General features: G+C 48.1%; 1 protein-coding gene across 1 annotated transcript in view; it reads right to left on the bottom strand.

The window, feature by feature from the left end:
- Nucleotides 1–1,084: 1,084 nt before the first annotated feature.
- The window catches only part of LOC140732491 (beta-1,4-galactosyltransferase 3), a 28,518-nt gene continuing 5,462 nt past the window's right edge, over nt 1,085–24,140 (bottom strand). Inside the window, exons 2-7 of the mRNA XM_073055256.1 lie at nt 21,312–21,773; nt 16,677–16,912; nt 7,202–7,389; nt 4,245–4,367; nt 4,031–4,135; nt 1,085–1,345 (exon numbers count right to left, since the gene is read on the bottom strand). Of these exons, the coding sequence (XP_072911357.1) occupies nt 1,198–1,345; nt 4,031–4,135; nt 4,245–4,367; nt 7,202–7,389; nt 16,677–16,912; nt 21,312–21,567 (1,056 nt within the window). The 5' untranslated portion in view covers nt 21,568–21,773 and the 3' untranslated portion in view covers nt 1,085–1,197. The remainder of the gene's footprint in view (nt 1,346–4,030; nt 4,136–4,244; nt 4,368–7,201; nt 7,390–16,676; nt 16,913–21,311; nt 21,774–24,140) is intronic.

Raw genomic sequence — 24,140 nt, forward strand, 5'->3', positions numbered from 1 at the left:
CAGCACTTGACCCATAGCCCCCTGCTTGGGTGAATGAAGTGCCTATCTAGATACCCTCAGTGAGTCCGCTGCACCCCTCTCTCCGTGTGCAGGGAGAGCTGGTGAATAGGACACAAGTAGCTCGAGGGTAGGAAGTAGAGAGTGATGGTGGATGGTCTCAGACTGGAGACCCATGACGAGGTGTTCCCCAGGGCTCAGTGCTGGGACAATTGTAGTCTGTCATCTACAACAGCGGTCTGGATGAGAACGTACAATGTATGGTTAGGAAATTTGTCGATGACGTTTAAAACGGACGTTGATGCCGGCAGTGAAGAAGGTTATCAGACATCACTGGGGGATCTCGATTAGCTGAGGAGTTTAATTCTGGTACGTGTGAGGCGTTGAATTTTGGAAGATCAGATCAGTGCGGGGCTTTCCAAGTGAACAGTGGGGCCTCAGGGAGTGCTGTAGAAGAGAGGGACCTAGGGGAACAGAGTTGCCTGAAAGTGGAGCTATGGCAGACCGACTTGGCACACTGCCTTGATCGATCAGGAGGCCGGGTACAGGAGTTGGGACTTTACGTTAAAGCTGGACAAGACATTGAGGAAACTGCACTTACAACAGTGTGTTCAGTTTTTGACATCTCCATGTGGGGGAAATGTCATTAAGCTGGAAAGAGTACAGAAGAGATTTTCAAGAATGTTGCCAGGACTAAGGTGTAAAGACAGGTTGTGCATCTCTCACCCCCTCCCACCCATCCCTCCCCACCCTCCACCCAAGGGTTCAGTGACCGCCCACTGGTTCTGTGACAAACCGTGGTTTACACTGTGTGACCTCTCGTCATAACCTCTGTCATCACCACCACACCCCTCTTTCCACCTCCCCCCCCCCTCAGAAACGGGTCTGTATTGAGTGGGAGACCTTGTCCTAGGATGGAACTCCGGAGGCCCAGAGGGGCTGTGAAGACCGGACCGCCCCCACCCGTAGGAAGCCAGGTCTCAAGATGCTGGGTGGGTCAGGTGACTAAAATCCGTCATGTGGTCGCCTCCCCCACACCCCACCCCAGTGAAACACCCAGGGGTTTATTGCTAATGGTCATGGTGGGTTCTCTTCTCTTCCGACAGAGATATTTTTATTTCGCTTTCCTCGATGGCCAAAGTCAGGAAACTCCTCCGACCTCCGGCAAGGGTGCGGGGGTGGCAGTGGGGGCACGAGCGGTCACGTTGCACGAGGCCGCTCCTCCGTGCCGATGTCGACGGTGATGTTTGTGTAGAGTGGGGAGTAGTGTTTGGCGAGGACACTGTAATCCAGCGCGTTCATCCCGTCCTTCCTCCACGAGAGTCTCGTCCGGGCCAACAGGTTGAACCTGCAGATAGAGGGAAGGTTCAGCTTAACGCACTTGCCCAGGGTTTCGACATCACTCCCCCTCCCCAGCCACAAAGCCATCGGTGGGGTCACAAGAGACCCCAGAAGCTACAACGTGGAGCAGTCTCAGCAGGTCAGGCAGCAACTACGGAGGGCGGAGGAATGGTCGGCTAAATCAGATCGAGAATCTACAGACTCAGAGTGGGGAGGGGATGTTACAGACTCCCACAGCACCCAAACATGTCTTTGGGCCCAACTAGACTATGCCGACCAAGATTAGCATCCGAGTAAGTCACATTTCCCTGTGTTAGACTCAAATCCCTCCAAGTTTCCTATAGACACACCTGGCCAAATATCTTTTGTACTAGCCTCAATCACTCCCTCCGGCAGATCGTTCCATATACAGACCGTGTTCTGGCTGAAAAAGTTGCCCTCGGGTTGCTGTTAAATCCCTCTCCTTTCACCTTAAATCTGTATCTTCCAGTGCCTGATTCCTCAACCCTGGGGAAAAGATGGTGTGTGTTGCTCAAGACTTCCATCTCCTGTCAATATGATTTGCCCCACTTTCTCTGTAGCTGTTACAACTTTATTCTGCATTCTGTTATTGTTTTGCCTTGTTCTAGCTCAGTGCACTGTGTAATGATCTGATCTGTATGAACAGTGTGCATGACAAACTTTTCACTGTATCTCGGTCCATGTGACACTAATCTGGATGATGGGGTGGTAAATTGGATTAGTAAGTATGCAGATGATACTAAGATAGGTGGCATTGTGGATAATGAAGTAGGTTTTCAAAGCTTGCAGAGAGATTTAGGCAAGTTAGAAGAGTGGGCTGAAAGATGGCAGATGGAGTTTAATGCTGATAGGTGTGACGTGCTACATTTTGGTAGGAATAATCCAAATAGGACATACATGGTAAATGGTAGGGCATTGAAGAATGCAGTAGAACAGAGTGATGTAGGAATAATGGTGCATAGTTCCCTGAAGGTGGAATCTCATGTGGATAGGGTGGTGAACAAAGCTTTGGATGCTGGCCTTTATAAATCAGAGCATTGAGTATAGGAGTTGGGATGTAATGTTAAAATTGTACAAGGCATTGGTAAGGCCGAATTTGGAGTATTGTGTACAGTTCTGGTCACTGAATTATAGGAAAGATGTCAACAAAATAGAGAGAGTACGGAGGACATTTACTAGAATGTTACCTGTGTTTCAGCACCTAAGTTACAGGGAAAGGCTGAACAAGTTAGGTCTTTATTATTTGGAGCATAGAAGGTTGAGGGGGGACTTGATAGAGGTATTTAAAATTATGAGGGAGATAGATAGAGTTGACATGGATAGGCTTTTTCCATTGAGAGTAGGGGAGATTCAAACAAAAGGATATGAGTTGAGAGTTAGGGGGCAGAAGTTTAGGGGTAACATGAGGGGGAATTTCTTTACTCAGAGAGTGGTAGCTGTGTGGAACGAGCTTCCAGTAGAAGTGATAGAGGCAGGTTCGGTATTGTCACTTAAAGTAAAATTGGATAGGTATATGGACAGGAAAGGAACGGAGGGTTATGGGCTGAGTGCGGGTCAGTGGGACCAGGTGAGAGTAAGCGTTCAGCATGGACTAGAAGGGCCGAGATGGCCTGTTTCCGTGCTGTAATTGTTACATGGCTATATGGTTAATAGAGCAACACATGGAAAACGCCGCAGGAACTCAGCAGCATCTATGGAAATGAACAAACAGTCGATGTTTTAGGCTGAGGTTTCTGTGATGTGCTGAGCTGTGTCCACAACTCACTGGAGTATTTTTTTTGTGGTCGTGGGCAAAACTGTTGCCATACCAAACCATGATGCCCCCGGATGTGGTGCATCAATAAAAATTGGTGAAGGTTGACGGCGACATGCTGAATTTCTTTAGCCTCCTGAGGAAGTAGAGGCGTTGGCAAGCTGACATGGCGAGTCTACGGAGTTGGACTTTAGTGATGTTCACGTCCACTTGAAGGTCTCAATGCTCTCCACCTCAAACACCACTGGTACAGAGCGAAAAGGGAGGGTGAGGGGAGGGGGGTGAAGAGAGGGTGGAGAGAAAGGGGGTGATGGGAATGCTGAGGGGGAAATGGGGGATAGGGTAAGGGAGAGGTATAGGGAGATTGGAGAAGGGTGTAAGGACAGAGAGGAGAGGAGTACAGGAATGTAGGAGTGAATGGATGGGTGAAATAGGAGAGCGATGGGAGGGAGAATGAGGGAATAAGGGGACAGAGGGTAGCGGGAGACAGTACATTTTACTTTACTTTACTTCATTGTCACCAAACAATTGATACTAGAGCGTACAATCATCACTGCGATATTTAATTCTGTGCTTCGTGCTCCCTGAAGTACAAATCCAAGTAATAAAAATTTGAAATTATAAATCATAATTAGAAAATAGAAAAGGGAAAGTAAGGTAGTGCAAGTCAGGTCCGGATATTTGGAAGGCACGGCCCAGATCCGGGTCAGGATCTGTTCAGCGGTCTGATCACAGTTGGAAAGAAGCTGTTCCCAAATCTGGCCGTATGAATCTTCAAGCTCCTGGACCTTCTCCCGGAGGGAAGAGGGACAAAAAGTGTGTTGGCTGGGTGGGGGAACTTCAAAACATTCTGGAGGGTTATGGGAAGATGGGAGGGGGTTCTTGAGCAGAGGGGAAGGTACAATGGGATAACTTTACCTTTTGGGGTTCTTCTCATTGCCTGTGTCGTGGCCATGTTTGATCATTCTGTATCTTCCCACCTTAACCGATGGTCGAACGATCAGCATCTTGCTTAGGTGGATCCTGGGGTAGCAGGAGGGGAGGGTTAGTACCGGAGTCAGCCCACCATCCCACCCACAACAGAGTGCTCCCAAAGCACTTCCTACTCATAGCACAACACTCCAGTACTGACCTGGAGGCAATATCATCGTCCTCGCCGCCCCAGCCCCAGTAGGTGTTTGGAAAACCATTAATCTTCATGTACTGGTCAGGGGTGAGGGCCGACACTCCGCCAAAGTAACCAGAGTACGGCAGTCTGTGAGGCAGAGAGCAGAGACGTCACCAGTTACCCACCCAGTCTCTCCCCATACTCACCCCATCTCCCACGGCCTAGTAGAGTTCCAGCACACAGAAGCTAAAGAGTTAAAAAGTATGGTTGAAACTATGGTGAATCTTTGGGCTGTTTGAATGAATTGTGATTTTAAAAAGTATTTATTTGTTGGGCAAGTTTATGGTCAGATGCCTCAACAACTATCACTCGGTCACACTCAAATCTACTGTGATGAAATGGTTTTGAACGTTTTTTTAATCTATTCAATATACGTATACTGTAATTGATTTTATTTATTATTATTTTTTCTCTTCATTATGTATTGCATTGAACTGCTGCTGCTAAGTTAACAAATTTCCCGTCACACGCTGGTGATAATAAACCTGATTCTGATTCTAAGAGATCGGTCATGGCTAGAATTAGACACTCTCCCTTGTACTGCCTGTACTGCTGTAGTGAATTATCTGTAGGAACACTGTGCAAGACAAGTTTGCTGTTTTGCTTTGACACATATGGCAGATACTGAGGTATGGCACTGCACATGGTTCATGCAACATGGACTTATCTATATCTCACATCTACTGGAAAGAACTACGTTGAGAGTTTAGTTGTGTCTAGGATTAGCTCCTGCCTAAGCAAGGACCTGGACCTGGACCTGGACCTGCTACATTTTGCCTGCTTCAGCAATAGATCTACAGTGGACGCAGCCTCACTGACTCGCAACTTGCCCATGGACCACCTGGACAACACCTACACCAGCCAGCATGTTTATTCATGGCAGCTCAGTGTCCAACACCATCATTCCCTCAGTACCAATCGATGAACCTGGGCTGCTGTACCTTCCTCTGCAACTGGAGCCTTGGCTTCCTCATCAGGAGAGCATAGTCAGTGTGGATCGGAAATAGCATCTCCTGGCTGACAACCAACACTTTTTGCCCACTGCTCTATTCTCACTGAATTTGTGACTGTGTGGCTAGACGCAGCTCAGATGCCATCTATAACTTCACCAATGTTAGCAGCAGAACGTCAGATGGTGACAAGAGGGAGTACAGGAGCCACAAAGATTGGCTGGTTGAGTGGTGTCATAACAACCCCCATTTAACATCCGCAAGATCAAGGAATTTATTGTGGTCTTCAAACAAGGAAGTTGGGAAAACTCGCACCATCCTCATTGAGGGGCTCAGGTAAGCTGCATCAAGTTGCAGAGTGTTAACATCTCAGAAGTCCTGCCCTGAACCCAGCCATGAGAAAGGCACATCAGTGTCTCTTTCTTAGAAGTTTAAGGAGATTTGACACAGCATCAAAGACAATGGAGGGCATTCTTACTGGTTGAATCAGAGCCCGGTATGGGAGATCCAGTGCACTGAAACACAGGGGGTACAGGCAGCACTGGGACTTGGTCAGTTCCATCATGGGTACAGCTCTCCGAGAAGAGGCGACCCACCATCAAAGACCCCCCAACATTTGGGCCAGGCCCTTGCTCAATGCTGCCATCAGGCAGGAGGTACAGGAGCCTGAAGACCCACACCTCAAGGTTCAACAGCAGGTTTGTCCCCACTGCAACCGGATTCTTAAACCTACCTGAAAAACCTTCACACTGTATGTATCTCTCAGCTTCCTGGGATGTTATGTGTAACTTAGTCCTGAGAGTCACAAGAGCACTCCAGTGCAGAAAATGGCTGTTTAGCCCACCTAGTCTGTGCAGCCTGGTCTTCCTCCTAATCCCACCTACCGACCAAAACCCTACGATCCCTTCTCAATCACGTTCCTATCCAAAATACCATTGAACACATATCCACCACTTCTACTGGCAGTTTGTTTCAGTCGCACCACCCTCGGAGTGAGGAAGATCCCCCTCAGATCCCCTTTAAGTATTCAACTTTCACCCCAAGCCTATGACCTCTAGATCTAGTCTCATCCACTTACCTAATCTATACAGAAGATCTCCCATCGTTCTCCTCCACACCAGTGAAGGAAGTCCTAACCTATCCAATCTTTCCCTATAACTCAGGTCCCGGCAACATCCTTGTTAATTTTCTCTGTACGCAGTGATACCTTTCCTGTAGGTAGCTGACCAGAACGGCACACAATACTCTAGACATGACCTCACCAACACCTTTTACAACTTCAACATAACATCCCAACTCCTGGACTCAATACTTTGATTTGTGAAGGTCAATGTGCCAAAAGCTCTCTTTACAGGTACCTTATTTACCGGTGATGCCACACTCAAAGAGTTATGGACGGGTACTCCCAGATCCCTTTGCTCTACGGCACACTTCAATGCCTCACCGTTCACTGTGCAGATCCTAAACATCGTCCAAAAGTGCAACACCTCTCGTTTCTGCGTTCATTTTCACCTGCCATCGTTCCACCTGGCCCAGGTCCCTCTGCAAGCTTTGATAACTTTCCACACTGTCCTCTATGCCCTGGTCTTAGAAACGTCTACAAATTTGCCGATCCACTTTACCACATTATAATCTAATTTATTACAGTTATTATGAAAAGTATGTATAATTTATGTTAATATTAACTTGTGTTTCTACTGCACAAAGTTTATATATGGGATGCGTGTCTCTGGGTGGCATTTTCCTTATTGCACCTCCCATGGGGCTTTCGCCCACTGCCCTCCCCATTGCACAAAGCTCCTGCTCATCACCCCAAACCATGGACTCCCTCTGCACCGCCCCTCCCACTGCACGGCGCTTGAGCTCACTGCGACACCCAGCCCCACCCCCTCCCCAACAGCATGAAACTCCCTCCGCTCCACCCCTCCCACAGCGCCCCCTGGGAGGGTGTGTTACAGAGGGCAGACCCACTTGTAGCCGAACTTGTCCATGGCGACGGAGGCGTGCTTGGGGTGAGCGTCGCAGACGTACAGGTTCCGGTCGTCCTCGGGGATCAGGTCGACGTCGTGGAAGAAGAGGCAGTCCCAGTCGGCCTCCTTCATCGCCTCCCGCACCCCCACGTTCAGCAGCTTGGCTCGGTTAAAGGTGGACATCCCAGCCTGGGAGCCAGAGAGCAGACCGCGGCCGTCAGCTCCAGACCGCGGCCGGGAACGCGGAACTGAGGGTGGGGAATCAGGACTGAGGCGGGTAACGTGGGACAAAGGGCAGGAACACGGGACTGAATCTCAGAAACCTGAGAAAGGGGGAGAGTGTAAACATAACTGAGGTCACGCAGACCTAAGGGGGAGTGTGTAAATGCAAGACCGAGGCATGCGGAGCTGACAGGGGTGCGTGCATGCAAACCCAGGACATGCAGATCCAAGAAGGGAGGGCATGAATGTGAAGCGGGGATACGTAGACCTAAGGAGAGAGGCTTGAAACACAAAACCAAAGCACAGAACCCCAAGAGGGTTAATGCAAACCTAGATTATGTAGACTCAAAAAAGAGGAATAAAGCACATGTGGACTAAGTTTTATTTAAATAAGGGAGACTATCTCAGTAATACTTACCGGGGGATTGTTCAGTGAGTGTGTAAGAGTAGAACTCATAGGGAGATCACTTTGATGGGATTGGACTATCGGCCCCCACAATGGTCAGTGGGAATTGGATGAGGAAATATGTAGGGAGAATGCCGTGAGCTGTAGAATGGACAGGATTGTCGCTGTAGGTGGTATCAACCTCCCTCAGATTGACTGAGACAGAATTGGTCTCATCCATCCAGGAAAATTTCCTCGAGCTGTGTCAAGGGTCGTCCTGGGCATTACGTTAAACTGCATCCAGGGTCCACTAGGGCTACAAGGATGATGGAGTGCCTCTTAACCGTCACAGGTACTCCCAGATGTCCCCTGGGCAAGGACTAGCACCTGTCAGCCTCCCTTACCAGGGTTATGGTAAAGACACTGGCGGCAGGGCGTTGGGTGACAGCATTGGCGGAGGAACTCAGCAGATCAACGGCAATAATGTCAACTGCACAGGCGGAAGAATGCCATAATGGCATCACCGGCTGGGCAATTTGGTCCGTGAGCGACCACTGTGCTGTGAGAAGGATGTGGGGGACCACTCACAGAATCCTCTTTCCTCCAAGACCACCAATTTCACTCTATGACAGGACCAATGAATGACAAAAACCTTTCTGTGGGCAGTGGGACCCACAGGCTGTATCACAGTAACAATACCACTGGGGAAGAGGCTGACGGCACTTCAAGTACCTCTGGTCGTGATGACGACTCTGGGGGAAATCCTCTTCCAGGAACCCCAGAATCTGACACAGCCAGTGCTGGAATGAAGACCCTCAGACTTAACAAACATTATATCAATATTGGCACTTGGAATGTTCTTGGCACTCTAAGAAGCACAGGGAAACTTCACCTTCTCATCGATGAAATCGGCAGAATCGGCTGTGATACCATTGGAATAACAGAGATCAGATGGTCTGACGGAGGTCATTTTACAATGAAGAACAGCTACACAATGTACTACTCCGGATCTGAGAAAGGAGGAAGAGCAGGTGTTGCGTTCATCTCAAAGCAAGAAATAGCTAAAGCAGTACTAGGCCACAACCCATTGAACGAACGACTCTTGTCCATCCACATACAATGCAAGCCTTTCCCAAACACACTCACTGTCAACTACTCACCAACGACAACAACCTGCCAGGCCTCATTGATGATACTCCAAAAACTGGCATTGTGCTCATTTTTGGTGATTTTAATGAAAAAGCAGGTCAAACATCTCTGAATAAGGAGGTCATGGGAAACAACAGTTTAGGAACACCAAATGAACGAACGGAGGGCATGGCTAGTTGAGTTCTGTCAAGAAAACCACCTCTGTATAATGAACACAATGTTTGATCAACAGCCTCCACGCAAATACACATGGACAGTTCCTGATGGTAAAACAGGAACCAGATTGATTACATCCTCAGCATCAAAAGATGGAAATCAAATATTCTGGAATGCAGGACATATCCGGGTGCTGACTGTGATACCGATCATCAACTGTTGTTGGCCAAGATGAGCTCAGGGTTGAGAACGTAAAACAAGCAAAACCACCAGTGATCTCTCAGATCTTTCAGCGTAGAGCTTTGCAACAGTTTTGAAGCCCTGCTGAAATTACAAGAAGAGGTCAAACCAGAAGAACTTGGGAATGTAATAGGAGATGCATTGACGACAGCAGCAGAGAAACATGTTCCAAAGTGATGAAAGCACAAAGGCACAGAATGGATCCCAAATGAAACGCTGTATGCAGTAGAAAAGAAGAGATGGGTGAAAGGTCAGAAAGGAACAACAAGTAAGGAATACAAGGAGCTGAAGTGTGAAGTACAATGACGCTGCAGGCTTGACAAGGAGGCAAACCTACAAAGCATCTGCTCCAACATGGAAAATGAGGCCAACAAAGGCAACAGCAAGATAGTTTATGCTGCAGTAAAAGAACTTATCGACACCTTCACACCAAGAATTGGTGCAATCAAAAATGACGAGGGAAAAATTCTGACAGAAGATGCAGATGTGAGGGAAAGGTGGCTCGAGTACACCAAGAAACTCTATGAAGAACACGAGAATGAAAACCGTGACAAAGCCATTGACTGGACAACACAATGGAACTCGAACCCGAGCCACTACTGTCAGAGGTAGAAAGAGCAATCGAGAAGATTAAAAAGAATAAAGCATCTGGTCCTGACAACATACCAGCAGAACTACTGAAAGTAGTTCTTCCAGCAGAACAGGCACCTCAATGACGCACATCTTGCACCACATTGTCTGCGCCATCTGGAAAACTGGCAAATGGCCAACAGACTGGTGCAAATCTGTCTACATTCCAATTCCCAGGAAAGGCAACCTCCCGCAGTGCAGTAATTACAGAACAATTACATTCATATCACACGTCAGCAAGGTTCTACTCATATTCATCCCTGAGAGACTAAAGAACTACACAGATAGAGAGATTGCACTCGAACACACTGGCCTCAGGAGTGGCCAAGATACCAGGGACCAGCTCTTCAGCATGCGCCCAATAATGGAGAAAATGAGAGAGGTCAATACCCCCCTATACATTTGCTTCATAGACTACTCAAAGGCGTTTGACTGTGTCCAATACACCAAACTGTGGACGACAATGATTCAGCTGGGCATGGCACCACACCTAGTGGCTCTTCTAGAAACACTATGTTATGCAATCCTCCAGCCTTCAGACCACATCTGGCGAGACTGAATCATCCTGCAATGGGAAAGGAGTCCACCAAGGCTGCATCCTTTCTCCACACCTTTTTGACATCTACACTGAGACAATCATGAGACTGGCAATTCCAGACAACACTGGCATTAAAACAGGAGGAAGAACCATCAGTAACTTGAGATACACAGATGACACGGCCCTGCTAGCCACAACGGAAGAAGGCCTACAGGCACTACTCAATAATGTTGCAGAAGTCTCTGCTGAATTTCACTTGCTGATAAATGGCAAAAAGACCAAAGTTATGGTGATAAGCAAAACTGCAATTCAAGCTGACATCTACATTGGAAACGACAAGATCGAACAAGTGTCTTTCTTTCTATACCTTGGCGCAGAACTAAATGACACAAATGAATGCAGCAAGGAAATAAGGCGAAGGCTAGCAATGGCACGCACAAGCACCACCAAACTCTGAAACATCTGGAAAGATAGATCTGTGAGCACTGACAGCAAGATACGCCTCCTCAAGAGTCTCGTCTGGCCAGTAGCCCTATATGGCCGTGAAACATAGACCCTAAAAGCAGCTGATGAAAAGAAGTTGACAGCATTTGAGATGTGGTCATACAGACAGATCCTCAGGGTATCATACTTTGAAAGGAGATCCAACAATTTCATCCTAGAAGAGATTGGCACGAAACCAATACTTCTGCAAACCATTATCCAAAGGAAACTTTGCTATTTTGGACACATCTCAAAAACTGATGACACACTGGAACACACTGTGCTTGAAGGCAGAGTAGAAAGAAGCCACTCCCGAGGCAGACAGAGGACAACCTGGATCGACAACGTCAAGAAGTGGACCAGCCTCACCGCCAGAGATGCAAGAGGTTTGACTGCCGACCGATCGCAGTGGAAGAAAGTGGTCGCCGAGGCTCTGGCAGAGTATGGCATGTGATGATGATGATGATGTGTCAATGGCCCTACTAAAGAAAGGGCAACACCGGACTTCCCATTGGGGAACGAGGTAGGGGGAAGAGGCTGAAGTGACAGTAGGACCAGTGTCCATTATTCTATTAGTGGTAAGATAGTCATAGAGGGATACAAGACAGGTCCACATCTGAAAATTCTGAACGGGGCAAGGCTAAATTTGATGGCACTAGGCAGGGATTTGCAAGGGCCAATTGGGAGACTGTGCTTGCAGGGCAAGTGGGGGGGATTTAAAAGTAAGATGGGTTGAGTTCAGGGGCCTAGAATTACAAGTGCACGGTAACCTGAAACCTCGGTCATTGACGGAAGCCGGGGAAGAAATCAGCAAGTCTGCAGATGACGGCAGAACTGGTGATATGGAGGACTGTGGAGAAGGCGTCTAAGGTTACAACAGGATTCAGATCAACTTACCTGGATGAAAGGCCAAGTGTACTGCAGCCACATTCAATGCTGATACAGATACGGGTGGATTAGCAAGTTGTGAGGACATAATTGGGTGGTAAGTGTTTTGAATGACACCTTAGCAAATGCCTTCTGAAAATCCAATTCCAAAGGGTTAAGTGAAAGGAATAACTTGGCTGGATGGAGTTTAATGTGGGAAAATGTGAGGTATCGCTCCAAGACAGGAAAAATATAAAAAATACAAATTATTACTTAAATGAGGCCATGAAATAGGAAAGATTTAAAAGTAAGAGAGGGAGACCTCAGGGACCGTGTGTACCTGTTAAGTGACGGGCAAGTCTGGAATGATTAGGGAACCCAGAGAGGAACAGGAGGGGTATGGCAGGGAGAGGCACTGGGAGCTGGGAATCTCTTGGGAGGTGTAAGGGTTGTCAGAGTACATTTCAGAGGGAAATCAGGATAGCAAGAGGAGAACATGAGATAGCAGATAAAGTCACGGAGAATCCTGAGCGATCCTGCAAGTATACAGTATTAAGAGGATAAAGGGTAACTGGTGAGAGAATAAGCCTCTCTAAGGACCAATAATGTCATCAATGTGTAGAGCCACAGAATGTGGGAGAGGTGTTAAAACACAGTACAGCACAGCACAGGCCCTTCAGCCCATGATATTGTGCCATCTTTTATCCCACTCCCAAGATCAATCTAATCCTTCTTTCCCACATGGATAGCTAACTAAGATTCTCTTAAATGTCCTAATGTGTCAGACTCGACAACTACCCCTGACAGGGCACTCTATGCATCCACAACTCTCCATGTAAAAAAATATCTCTCCAATCTCCTTAAAATTATGCCCTGGAGTAAAAGCCGCTGGCTATCCACTCTATCTATGCCTCTTATTACCTTCTACATCTCTATCAATTCTCCTTCGCTCCAAAGAGATGAACCTCAGCTTGCTCAACCTTTCCTCTTAAGACATGCTCTCTAATCCAGGCAGCATCCTGGTGAATCTCCTCTGCAGCCTCTCGAAAGCTTCCACATCCTTCCTATACTGAGGTGAACAGAACTGAACAGATGAACAGGCGGAGTGCATACAGCATGGAAATGGGCCTTTCAGACCATCTAGTCTGTGCCAGACTATTATTCTGCCTTGTCCCATTGACTGAACTTGGACCGTAGCAATCCACACCCCTCCCATCTAAGTACGTATCCAGATCGTATCCACATCCACCCCTTCTGTTGGCAGATTGTTCCACGCTCTCACCATCCTCTGAGTGAAGAAGTTCCCTTTCGTTCCTCTTAAACATTTCACCTTTCACCCTCGACCCTCTACTTCTAGTCATGTTGGCGTGTGGCCAAGGCGTTCGTCTAGTGATCTGAAGGTCACTGGTTCGAGCCTTGACTGAGGCTGCGTGTGTGTCCTTGAGCAAGGCACTTAACCACACATTGCTGTGCGACGACACCGGTGCCAAGCTGCTTGGGTCCTAATGCCCTTCCCTTGGACGACATCGGTGGCGTGGAGAGGGGAGACTTGCAGCTTGGGCAGCTGCCAGTCTTCCATAAAAAAAACCTTGCCCAGAACTTTCCAAGGTGCAAATCCGTGGTCTATCGAGACTAACGGAGGCCTACATACACATACTACCTCTAGTGTCACCCTGCCTCAGCGGAAAAAGCCTGCTTGCGTTTTTCCTATCTGAACCATCTTAATTTTATACACCTCTATTCATGAAATAAACTTTCCATTAATTCTGGTCCTCAAGTAAATTTTCTCTACATTGATAACAGGTGAATATTTCTCTGTACTTACAGTGCAGAAGGTCAGAGAGGCAGTGGGTTTAAGAGAGAGATAAGCGAGGCAGAAAGAGGTGCCGTGGCCGTGTAGCAGTTAACGTGGCACGATTACAGCTCAGAGCATCAGAGTTCGGATCTCAGTTCCAGCGCCGTCTGTACGTCCTCCCCGTGAAAGGTGTGGGTCTCTCCGAGTGCTGCCGTTTCTTCCCACAGCCCAAAGACGTACGGTTAGTAGGTCAACAGGTCATTGTAAATTGTCCTGTGATTAGGCTAGGGGCATTAGGCGGGTTACTGGGCAGTGAAGCTCACTGAGCCAGCTCCACACTGCATCTCTAAATTAAATAGCTAAGAATTCCTAGGCCTGATCAAGTGTACCCTAGCTCACTGTGGGAAGCTACAGGAGAAATCAGTAAGTTTGCAGATAATGCTAAACTTAGTGGCATATTGGACAGTGAACTAGGTTGTCTGAGGCTACAAGGGGATCGAGATCGACTGGGGAAGTGGCCCGAGGAAGGAATTTAACTCAGACAGATGTGAGATGTTGCATTTTGGGAAGTTAAACCAGAGTGGGACTTGCACAGTGAATGGTAGAGACATAGGGAGTGTTGGTTATAGAACAGGGACGCCCGGGGGTGCAGTGGATTCCAGTTACTTGGGCCTTTGGTTAATTGGGGCAGCTGTTTTTTTTAAGACAACTTTCAAAGAACAAACACTAAACTGAGAAAATTGCCGGGATTTCCTATGTTCACTCTTCCTCTTAATTGGAGACTGTTGTCGAACAGTTTCTAAATGGCGTCAGTCATGTGCACTTGTGTAGCCATTGGACACCACACCTAGAGCAAACAGTTTCTAAAATAGCATCAGTTCCATGTGTTTGTGTTCAAAAGGCAGTGATTTTTGTCACTGATAGTTGGTGAGAAATAACTAGTAAGATGATTCAGAACTGTTTTGCTCTCCGTGGTTTCAAGCAGTCAGGCTTGGAAGGCCCAGAAATGGCTGGGAGTGAAAACTGAACAATTTCACTACTTCAACAAATTATGAATTATGAAGGTATCAACATCCATCTTGAATATTACGATGAACATTAAGATTTGAAGGTTGCAATTGTGAAAAGCATTGTATGACGGCAGTCCATTTTCTGCGCTAGGTGTCTGGACAGATTTTGTGCATTTACAGTCAATCAGAAGGACACGGCAAATGAATTCCTCATCAATAACTATCAGGAACTAATCCACAGTTTTATAGGACTGAAGAGGTATTGGTAATTTTCTCAGCAGCACACACAAAATGCTGGAGGAACTCAGGCGGCCAGGAAAAGAGTAACCAGTCGACGTTTCAGGCCGAGACCCTTCGGCAGGACTGAGAAAGAGGGCTGTGGAGTAGATTTAAAAGGTGGGGGGAGGGGAGAGAGAAACACGAGGTGAGCGGTGAAGCCTGAAGGGCGAGGAGTGAAGTAAAGAGCTACAAAGTTGATCGGTGAAGGAGACACGGGTCTGGAGAAGGAGGAATCTGATAGAAGAGGACAGAAGGCCGTGAAAGAAAGAAAATTTTCTCATATGTTTTATATTTCAATTAAATACAAATATTGTTTCTCAATGTGTTGGCGCATGGCCAAGTGGGTAAGGCGTTCGTCTAGTTATCTGAAGGTCACTGGTTCGAGCCTTGGCTGAGGCTGTGTGTGTGCCCTTGAGCAAGGTACTTAACCACACATTGCTCTGCGACGACACCGGTGCCAAGCTGTATGGGTCCTAATGCCCTTCCCTTGGACAACATCGGTGGCGTGGAGAGGGGAGACTTGCAGCTTGGGCAACTGCCGGTCTTCCATATTAAAAAAAACCTTGCCCAGGCTTGTGCCCTGGAAACTTTCCAAGGCGCAAATCCATGGTCTGTTGAGACTAACGGAGGCCTACAAACTACATTGTTTCTCAGTGAAACAGTACTTGTCTTTTTTTTCCCCCTTTTAGCTATTTCCATGAAACTTTGGCTAATTGGGGCAGCCACTGAATTGGACCAAAATGTACTGGTCCTGAGGTCCCAATTAACCAGAATCCACTGTCAATAGTTCTCAGAAGGTGGAGACACAGGTAGAGAGGGTGATGAACGCAGGCAAAGTGCTGGAGCAACTCAGCAAGTCAGGCAGCATCTTTGAAAGGGAATCCTTCCATCGTTCAGGGCTGGAAGTCTCAACGCAAATCACCGGCTGTTCATTCCCCTCCATGGACGCTGCCTGACCTGCTGAGTCCCTCCAGCTCTTTGTGCGTGTGGGTCAAGGCTTCCAGCTTCTGCACAATCTCTTGTGTTCAGGGTGGTGGAAAAGGCATTTGGCACGCTGGCCTTCATCCGCAAGGGCAGCGAGTACGGAAGTTGGGGCGTCACGTTTGCAGGACGTCAGTGAGACCGCACTCGGGAGTATCGCGTGCAGGAAAGATTCGTGAGGATGTTACCAGGACTGTGGGGTTTGGGTTATAAGGAGAGACTGGACAAGCTGGGACTGTTTCCCTGGAGTGAAGGAGGCTGAGGGGTGACCTTATACAGCTTTATAAAACCATGAGGGGTGTTGATAAGGTGGATGGTCACAGTCTTGTCCTCAGGATAGGGTTGAGGGGACAGATTTAAAGGGGACCCGAGGAGCAACATTTTCACCCTGAAGGTGATGGGTAGATGGAACGAGCTGCCAGAGGAAGTAGTTGAGGGAAGTACATTCACAACACGTAAAAGGCACTTGGACAGGTACATGGAGAGGAAAGATTCAGAGGGATACAGGACAAATGCAATAGGAACTGCCCTCTTGGTCAGCACAGACTGGATGGGCAGAAGGGCTTGTTTCTGCGATAGGAGATGGGAATATAAATGGAAACCAAGGGTCCCCAGATCACGGGGGACACTGCAAATGCAGGCTGAGGGGCACAGGTGGGAGGAGGAGACCAAGGAAGCACGAGTCCCGAGATCTGGAGGAACGGAGGGGAAGGGAACAGCCAGTGGAGTGGCAGCCCTCACCTGGTGGATGATGTAGATGCCATAGCGAAGTTGCTGCCGCTGTAGGAAAGGGTGTAGGTGGTACAGCAGGTACGTCAGGTGCTGCTCCCTGTTCCGGTGCGGGACAATGATGGCCGTGCTGTGCTGGGGCTCACAGTCCGGAGGCTGGTACTTGCCTCCGGCCACCACATCTGGGTTCCGCCGGAGGACTTCTTCCATCGTCAGCCCCGCCGGGAAGCTTACCTGCCGTGGACCCGCTGTCGGCAGAAAAGGGGGGAGAAGGTTGGTGATGGGATGAGGATACTGGACACCCCTGAACTCCATAACAGTCACCGTGGAAATAGTACAAGGCCTAATTAAGCCCAAACCCCAGCGATAAGTAAGAGGCCTAGTAGTCAATGGGATGGGGCCTACTGAACCGCCAAACACCAGGAAGGGATCCGTTGCAACAGGACAAGACCTAGCACACCCCAGGATGGTAACCGCAGCAACGGGATGCGGCCTAGTGTACTTTGGGTCAGTAACCGTAGCAACAGGACAAGGCTTATCAAACCCCAGGATGATAACCGTGGTAATGAGACAAGGCCCAGAAGACAACCCCAAACTGCAGGATGATTACTGCAGTAATAGAACAACACCTAATGGAATTTGGGACAGTAACGGCTGCAATGGAACAAGGCCTAGCAGACACCCCCGAACCAGGACTGTAACTGAAGCAACAGGATGAGTCCTACTGAACCCCCAAATGCTGAGACATTCACCAAAGCAATGGCATGAGGCCTAGTGGATGTCTAAACACCAGGATGAGGCCCTCCCTGAACCCCAGGGTAGTAACTGCAGCGACGGTCACCATAGCAAAAGGACAAGGCCTACCCTCAAACACCAGGGCGGTTACTGTGGCAATGCGTCAAGGCCCAGCAGACTCTCCACACCAGGCCTATAATCATGGCTGATCCCCAAACACCCAGATGGTAATTGCAGCAATAGGACGAGGTCTACAGACACCCTCCCAAACACAGAACAGCAACTGCAGCAACAGAACACGGCCTAACGGACCCCAAACCCCAGGGCTGTAATCATAACAATGGGATCCACCTGCTCTCACACAATATCCGTGACAACAGGACAAAGCCTAGTGAACCCATAGCACCAGGCAGCAGCTTTGGCAATGGAGCATGGCCTAGTGATTACCAAATCCCAAGCCTGTTCGACAGCACAGCAGAAGAGGCCCCTTCAGTCCACTATGTCTGTGTTGGCCATGGTGTCAATCTAACTAATTCTGTCATTCTGCACTTGGTCCATATTCCTCCGTTCCTTTCCCGTTCAAGTGTCTAAAAGGGTTTTAAATGCATCTATTGAATCAGACTCCAGTACCACGCCTGATGGTGCATTCCAGCACCCACCTCTCTCTGTGTAAAAGTAACTTGCTCCATACATCACCTTTAAAATTTCCCCAATCACCTTAAGTGCACACCCTCTAGTATTTGACATTTTGACCGCGGGAGAAGCTTCTGACTGTCGACGCATCACATAATTTTATAAACTTCTATTAGGTCTCCCCTCAGTCTCTGCCGCTCCAGAGAAAACAACCAAAGTTTGTCCAACCTCTCCTTCAAGCTCATGCCCTCTAATCCAGGCAGCGTCCTGGTGAACCTCTTCTGTACCCTCTCCAAAGTCTCCACGCCCTTCCCGCACTGGGGCGACCAGTAATGCAGATGCAGCCTAACCAGAGTTCAAGATCTCGTGACTTTTGTGACTGATTGATGAAGGCAAGTCCTCCTCCTTCACCACCTTATCTAACCATGCGGCATCTTTTAGGGCGGCACATAAGCATAGAATTAGCATATTTTACAGCTCCAGCGATCAGGGATGGGGTTCAATTCCCACCCGTGGAGTCTGCTGTTCGCAAGACTCACACCACCAAGTTCAAGAACAGTTCTTACCCCTCAACAACCAGGCTCTTGAACCAAAGGGGATAACTTCACTCACCCCATCACTGAACTGTTCCTAAAATCTAGCGACTCACTGTTAAGGACTCCTCTTTAGGTGTATAAGATGATGAGAGGCATTGATCGTGTGGATAGCCAGATGCTTTTTCCCAGGGCTGAAATGGCTAACACAAGAGGGCACAGTTTTAAGGTGCTTGGAAGCAGTTACAGAGGAGATGCCGGGGTAAGTTTTTTTTCCTTTACTCAGAGAGTGGTGAGTGCATGGAATGGGCTGCCAGCGATGCTGGTGGAGGCGGATACCATAAGACAAAGAAGCAGAAGCTGGCCATTCGGCCCATCGAGTCTGCCCCACCATTTCATCATGAGCTGATCCAATCTCCCCTTTAATCCCACTCCCCCTCCTTCTCACCATAATCTTTGATGCCCTGAATAAGATAAGGTCTTATAGGGATACGATAGGGTCTTTTAAAAGACTCCTGGACAGGTACATGGAACTTAGAAAAATAGAGGGCTATGGGTAATTTCTAAAGTAAGTACACATTGGCCGGCCGGTGGCGCAGTGACAACAGCACTGGACTCCGGAGCGAAGGTTCCTGAGTTCGAATCCAGTCGGGCCGCTCCTGGACATGTTTTCCATCCGTGCCAGGTTGAGTGTTGAGCTCGCAACTTGGCCTCATTAAAAAAAAACACTGTGCTGTGAGGAGGACGTCGGGGACCATTCACAGAATCCTGAGAAAATAAGTGGTCACCGAGGCTCTGGCAGAGTATGGCACACGCAAAAAAACGTACATGTTGGGCATAGCATTGTAGCCTGTATTGTGCTGTAGATTTTCTATGTTTCAATCTTACATTCTGATATTTATTGTTTATTTATTACTGTTTGCACTGTTTGTTGTTTTCTGCACTCTGGTCGAACACCCAAGTCGGACGGTCTTTCACTGATTCTGTTATGGTTATTATTCTATAGATTTGTTGAGTATGCCCACGAGCAAATGAAATCTCACGGTTGTCTATGGTGACATATGGGTCAGAGTCAGAATTATTCTCACCGGCATGTATCGTGAAATTTGTTAACTTAGCAGCAGCAGTTCAATGCAGTACGTAATGTGGAAGAAAATAATAATAAATAAATCAATTACAGTGTATGCATATTGAATAGATTAAAAGTCGTGCAAAAAAACAGAAATAATATATATTAAGAAAGTGAGGTAGTGTTCACGGGTTCCATGTCCATTTAGGAATCGGATGGCAGAGGGGAAGAAGCTGTTCCTGAATCACTGAGTGTGTGCCTTCAGCCTTCTGTACCTCCTACCTGATGGTAACAGTGAGAAAAGGGCATGCCCTGGGTGCTGGAGGTCATCAATAATGGATGCTGCCTTTCTGAAACACCACTCCTTGAAGATGTCCTGGGTACTTTGCAGGCTAATACCCAAGATGGAGCTGACTAGATTTACAACCCTCTGCAGCAGCACCCCACCCCCCACCAAGTACCAGACAGTGATGCAGCCTGTCAGAATGATCTCCACAGCACATCTATAGAAGTTTTTGTTGACATACCAAACCTCTTCAAACTCCTAATGAAGTATAGTCGCTGTCTTGCCTTCTTTATAACTGCATCTTTGATAATAAATTTACTTTGAGCATTGTACATTCTCGAGACTGCTTGGGCTTTGGACGGGCACTCTGGTCTCCTCCCACATTCCAAGCTGTTCGGGTTGGGGTTAGTGAGCTACGGGCATGCAATGGGTGCTGGGAGCATGGCTACACTCAGGGACACTCCTCAGCACATCCCCGGACTGTGTCGGTGTCGTCGTGACGAAGGAACGCATCTCCCTGTATGTCTGGATGCACTTGTGAGAAATAAAGTTAATCTTTATCTTTGAATCCATGGACTTGGATCCCAAGATATCTGCACATCAACGCTGCTGTTTCCTGCCATTTACTGCATACGCTTGGCCTTCCAAAATACCTGCAATTGATCTATATCCCGCTGTATCCTTCAGCAATCTTCTACACTGGCCACAACTGCACCAATTTTTGTTTCATCTTCAGACTTAATCAGCCCAGTTACATTTTCAACAGAGGTCCCTGCACTGATGCCTGAAGAACACCACTAAGTCACAGAGCCCCCATGAGTATCACTCACGCCCTCTGACCTTTATGCCCAAGTCAATTTTGATTCCAATCTACCAAGCCTCCATAGTTCTCACGAGTGTTTATCACTTAGAGCAGCCGATCGTGAGGGACCCTGTCAAAATCTTTACTAAAGTCCACATAGATGTCATCCACTGCTCTACCCTCAGGATCCCTTCCTTAAAAAGCTCAAGCAAGCATTTAAGACGTGACATCCCCCTGACAAAGCCATGTTCTTCAAGTTGCGAATGGCTTCTGATCCTAATTTATCATCCCCAGGCCTGTAACCACAGTGACAGGACGCGGCCCTATGAACGCCCCTCCAGGCTTATAATTACAGTGACAGGGTGAGTACCAATGAATATCTAAACCCAGGATTGTAACCAGAGCAATAGGAAGAAGCGCATTGAACACCCAGGGCAACACATTGAGGCCTAGCGTACTCCCAACCCCAAAACTGCAACCACAACAGGTTAAGACCTCTTGAACCCATTCACTCCCCCCCGTCTAAATCTCTCCCCCTCCTCCTCACCCCCATCCCTAACCCCCAGCCCCTCAAATGCACCCCACTCACCGAGGTATGGCGAGACCTGCGGACAGTAAGAGAGCTTGTCCCTGTTTCCATGCAACCTGGTGGCCAGGCTCTCATTTCGGTGCAGGCCGAGGAGATGCGAGGCGTTGGGGGGAGCGCCTGGGCCAGAGGAAAGGCCTGCTCCTAGCAGCACACTGATGAGGTCCGTCACCCGCCGCCTGTACTCCACCCCGTACAGCAGCATCACCATCAGCTGGACGCACAGAAAGAGGAAAAGGTAGCGGATCTTGGGAAGCATAGTCCAATCCCACAGAGGTCTCTGGAGGCGGTGCGCAACTCCCAGCAGGGGCTTTCCTTCAGCTGGCCATCCGCCCTTGCCTCCAGCTCAAAAATCGCAGGAATTTCTATGGCACCAAGTGTCAGATAGTCCTTCAGAAGTTGTCCTTGGGCTCATCCTGGTGTCCCACTCACCCAGGAAGGCTAACCACTGGAGCGTCCCGTCGGCTGACAAGGCAAGAGAAATCTGTTGAAGGTCCCTAAAATTTTTCTGGAAAACCCCTCGCCCCACTGTTAAGATTCCCAAACAGACCCCACCCCTTCACTTTCAGTCCCACTGGGATCCTGCTCCTTCCTATTCACTCCCACCACCTGCAATCCCAATGAGACACCCCCCCCCCCAATCCCATTCACTCCCTCTGTCCCTACTCCAATCAGGACCCCACGCCTTCCCCCTGCTCCCTCACTCTGGAGGGAGTACAAAACCACAGCAGGCGGAGTTGGATACGGATTGCAACTCCCACCAGCAACACCGAGGCTGCTGAGACACTGTGGTCGGGCAGTGTCTGTGAAGACAGGTTGGTCCCGGAGTCAATACGCTGGCCCTGTTCCTCCCTCCTCAGATGCTGCCATTCCCATCCTGTGTGTCCAGTATTTTGTGTCTTTCTTATATTTTCGGCCATTGTCAATTCTTTTTTTCAGAATTTCCTTTCACTGGGCCCCAATACACAGCCTCATATCTCTGCCCACACCCTCCCTCGATCACACCAATTTGACCAACAGATAGCGATCAGTAAAGATACACAGCAATACCTCAGCCGTGATTATCTAACAGTGGTTAGATTATCTAACAGCACAAGGCTGTGTGCTACTCTTTGCCCTGTACATCTGTGGTTGTGCGGCCAGCTTCTCTTCTCACTCTATTTACAAGGTTTCCGCATCTCAAATAATGAATCAGGGTACAGGAAGGAGATATAGAGCTTTGTGAGATAGTGTCACAACAGCCTTTTTTATCAACATCAGCACAACAGCTGATCATTGACCAGGAAGGGGGGGGCTGGGGAAGAAGAGAGGTGCACATGCTCCCAACTACATCAACGGTGCTAAGGTCGAGAGGCCAGAGCGCTCCAGGTTCTGAGAAATGAATATCAGCAACAGTCTGTCCAGCTCCAACCACATTGCTGCCTCGGCCATAAAGGCTCACAAATCTCTCACGGTCTTACCATAAGACCATGAGATATAGGAGCAGAAGTAGGCTATTCGGCCCATCGAGTCCACTCTGCTATTCAATCATGGGCTGATCCAATTCTTCCAGTCATCCCCGCTCCCCTGCTTTCACCCCATACCCTATGATGCACTGGCTAATCAAGAACCTATCTGTCTCTGCCTTAAATACATCAATGACTTGGCCTGCACAGCCGCTGTTGGCAACAAATTCCACAGATTTACCACCCTCTGACTAAAGTAATCTCTCCACATCTCAGTTCCAAAAGGACGTCCTTCAATCCTGAAGTCGTGCCCTCTGGTCCTAGAATCCCCTACCAAGGGAAATAACTTCGCAGTATCTGATCTGTTCAGGCCTTTTAACATTTGGAATGTTTCTATGAGATTCCCCCTCATTCTCCTGAACTCCAGGGAATACAGCCCAAGAGCTGCCAGACATTCCTCATACGGTAATCCTTTCATTCCTGGAATCATTCTCGTGAATCTGCTCTGAACCCTCTCCAATGTGAATATGTCAGTATATCCTTTCTAAAATAAGGAGCCCAAAACTGCACACAATACTCCGAGTCTGGTCTCACGAGTGCCTTACAATTTCAAATGCCTCTCCTTCCTCAGGAAATTTGGCACGTCCCCAACAACCTAATGACCAATTTCTGTCAAAGTATCCTAACTGCATCATGGCTTGGATCAAGGAACGCACTTTCCATGACTGCGGGAAACCTTGGAGAATTGTGGACACAGCTCAGCACACCTAAGACACCAGCCTCCCCTTGACTGGTGCTAGATTATTATTGTCACACACACCAAGATACACTTTTTTAAAATTGTCTTGCACGTGATTCATTCAGATCAAATTGCATGGTGCATTGAGCTTGAATAAGATAATACAAAATTTCAGAATGAAGCGTAAAAGCTACTGAGAAAGTACAGTCAAGTAAAATAAAAAGTGCAAAATCATAATGAGGTAGATTGCAAGGACAAAGTCCATCTTATTATACAAGAGGTCCATTTAAAAGTCTGGTAACAGTGGGAGAGAAGTTGTCCTTGAGCTTGGTGTATGTTCTTTCAAACTTTTGTATCTTCCGCCCAATGGGAGAGTGTCCAGGGTTGGTGGGGTCTTTGATTATGCTGACAGGGAAGTGTAGAGAGTCTATGGAAGGGAGGCTGGATTCCGTGCTGTGCTGAGCTGTGTCCACAACTCTCTGCAGTTTCTTGTGGTCATGGGTAGAGCAGATGCTGTGCCAAGCATCCTGTGATGCATCCAGGGAGAACATTTTTCTCTGGAGCATCGATAAAAAATTGGTGAGGGTCAACGGGGACATGCCGAATTTCTTTAGCCTCCCGAGTAAGTAAACGCATTGATGAGCTTTC

Source organism: Hemitrygon akajei, chromosome 1 (assembly GCF_048418815.1).
Source record: "Hemitrygon akajei chromosome 1, sHemAka1.3, whole genome shotgun sequence".
Taxonomy (NCBI): Eukaryota; Metazoa; Chordata; class Chondrichthyes; order Myliobatiformes; family Dasyatidae; genus Hemitrygon; species Hemitrygon akajei.